Source organism: Gekko japonicus, unplaced genomic scaffold (assembly GCF_001447785.1).
Source record: "Gekko japonicus isolate JY-2015 unplaced genomic scaffold, Gekko_japonicus_V1.1 scaffold1594, whole genome shotgun sequence".
Lineage (NCBI taxonomy): Eukaryota > Metazoa > Chordata > Lepidosauria > Squamata > Gekkonidae > Gekko > Gekko japonicus.
The window spans coordinates 281956-284520 of record NW_015167097.1 but is presented as its reverse complement, the minus strand read 5'-3'; the positions used below and the strand labels follow the sequence as shown (position 1 = coordinate 284520).

General features: G+C 47.9%; 1 protein-coding gene across 1 annotated transcript in view; it reads right to left on the bottom strand.

The window, feature by feature from the left end:
- The window catches only part of MYSM1 (Myb-like, SWIRM and MPN domains 1), a 35689-nt gene that overhangs the window by 25403 nt on the left and 7721 nt on the right, over positions 1-2565 (bottom strand). The window contains exon 7 of the mRNA XM_015412913.1: positions 3-221. Coding sequence (XP_015268399.1) covers positions 3-221 — 219 coding nt within the window. The remainder of the gene's footprint in view (positions 1-2; positions 222-2565) is intronic.

Below are 2565 nucleotides of genomic sequence, written 5' to 3'. Positions count from 1 at the left end.
CCATAAGAAAGCTGTTCATCCATTTCATCTGTGATGTCTACTTCCTCATCATCCGATAATTTTTCAATTTTCACTGCATTCAGATTAGGGTCTGCCCGACCTCTCAAATGTCTAGGTGCACATAACACTGCTTTTCCTTTTTCCTCTTTCTCACTGCTATTAAGAACTGGAGCACTGAGACACTGATTTTGTTCCATTTTCTGCAAGCCACCTGCTTTTGTCTTAACAGATAAACACATTAAAAAGAATTAAGAACAGAATGAAGTTCAAATTTCAAAAAAATACTAGTAGCATAGTAGGCTTGCCTTAATAAAAGCTGTTCACCTTTGACCATTCTGCCCTTGTGCTATGTGCAATTTAAAAACAACCCAGTACTCAGAACTTAATCATATAAGTATCTAGTATTCAGAACCAGCATAACATTTACTAACAGCTTCTTTCAGTTTACTTTGATTATGTAAAACTAAAATTATAGGAAGAAACATGTGCTTAAGAAACTTATACATCAATTACAGATCATCAGAGTATTCTACAAATCCCAAATACCTTGGTTCATGGAGGACTTCACAACAAAGATAACACTATTGTTCACAGATGTTCCAATATTTACACAACAGTTACTGAGGAAGTTCTTCGTTTAGTTTATTTCTATTACAGTCCTTAGACCAGATATGCTTACAGGTAGGTAGGTAGGTAGGTAGGTGTGTGTGTGTGTGTGTGTTACAGACAATACATTCCAGAAAATTAAAAACTAATATAAAAATTTTAAATATAAAATAGAACGCTTCCAAATACAACACATTCAAATCTAGTATAAAAGTTACACTTACATCTAGCCACTAAACAATTTCCGTGACCTGAGTATCACCTTACAGAACCTGGCTACTTGATGAGTAATCTTAGGATATTTGTCAGTTAAAAGAAATTCCAGTTTGTTTTTTTCTGACAGACGCGAGTTTTTTCCTATCAGTGGGGTGATAATCTCTTTACATGCCACCTCATAGTATGGGCATTTAAAGAACATATGTTCTAAAGTTTTTCTCTCCCTGAGTGGGAAGGTGCAAAGCCTTTCCACATAAATTCTTTCTTGCTCTCGGTCTCTGAAATGACGTCCCGCTCTTTTTTTTTGTGAGGCAATCGGAATTGCAGGCATTTATTCCAAAGTCTTTCCCCAAAAGCCAGGCCACTTAAATTTCGCACATTTTACCGTTGGGCTCGTCCGTAGATTTCCCACTCTCCATCGCTGGAGTTCAGGCTGTGCGGAAGGCCCGTGGTGGTGGTGGTGGTGGTAGAAGTGTGTATGTCTGCATTGGCTTGAGTCACGGCAGTGATACATGCATCCTCCCTACTGTGCGTGGAACCCAGGGCTGCTGCTTTCTTTCCATGGAAGGAAGGAAGGGAAGGAGGAAAACGGTTACACCTTCCAAGGTTCGGAATATCCGATCTCATTCAGTGTTGACATTTTCCTCAACCGCCTCTCAGCAGTCTGCTTCCTGAGGCGGTTTACAAGATAAGTAATGGTATATGTTCGATGCCCTTGTAAGCATGAAATGACGACAGTAAGGGGTGACATTTAAAACTTGCACTGTTCTTAACACTTATAGAATCTAGGTACGTAAACGCTGCGTATATAATCATGGCTGCTAATCTTAAATTTGAAATATTGGAGAGATTTAGTCTAAACGCAATCTTAGCACCCTTCCGACTAATACACCTGGGTTCAAATCCTCCATTTTTGTATGTTTCATGTTAGCGTGGGGGGGGGGGCGGTGTAGCCCCAGTCGTGCTGGCCGGACCTGAGTTTAGCTCCGCCCCCATCTTGATGCCCGGCGTGGCTCTCTTTTGTGTCTGCCCGCAGGTGAAAGTCTGGTTCCAGAACCGGCGGATGAAGTGGAGGCACTCGAAGGAGGCGCAGGCGCAGAAGGACAAAGATAAGGAGCCGGCCGAGAAGGCCACGGGGGGCGCTGCGCCTGCTGGGGAGGGCGAGCCAGAGAGCAGCCCGAGCCGCTCGGAAGGCGGGAGCGAGAGCAGCGAGGCCGAGTCCTTGGAACTGGAGCCCGGCAGCGACCTCGAACGGACTGAGGCGGGGGCCATCGCTGATCAGCCTCTGCAGCGGCACTCCACCGGCATTAGCCCGCAGTTGCAACCACAGCCACACCCGGCCGAAGGCGAGGCTGCCCTTCGCCCCTCTCAGCTCCCGCCAAATAAAATGCCTGTCCTAAATAAACTCTATTGGCCTTGCAAGAACAGACCCTCGGAGTCCTGAAGGGACGGCGCGAGAGCCGTTGCGCTTGGCCGCCCCCCTCCCGCTCCGTGGGACTTGCGAGTGACTGCGGCCGGCCCGGAGGGTCCCCCCTCCAAGGCCTCGGTCGCCTAGCCTCGGGTCAGGTCCGTGTTCAGTCGGCCCTGACCCTGAATCGGCTCCTTTTGGGAGGGCAGGGAGGGAAGCCGCGGCGTTCTCCCGCCGCCCGCCTGCTGCCCAGTGTGACCGGCGGCGACTCTCCATCCTAACCGGCTTCTCCCCCCCCCCCGGGGTTTTATTAGCATGGGTTGTCCGGGGAGCCC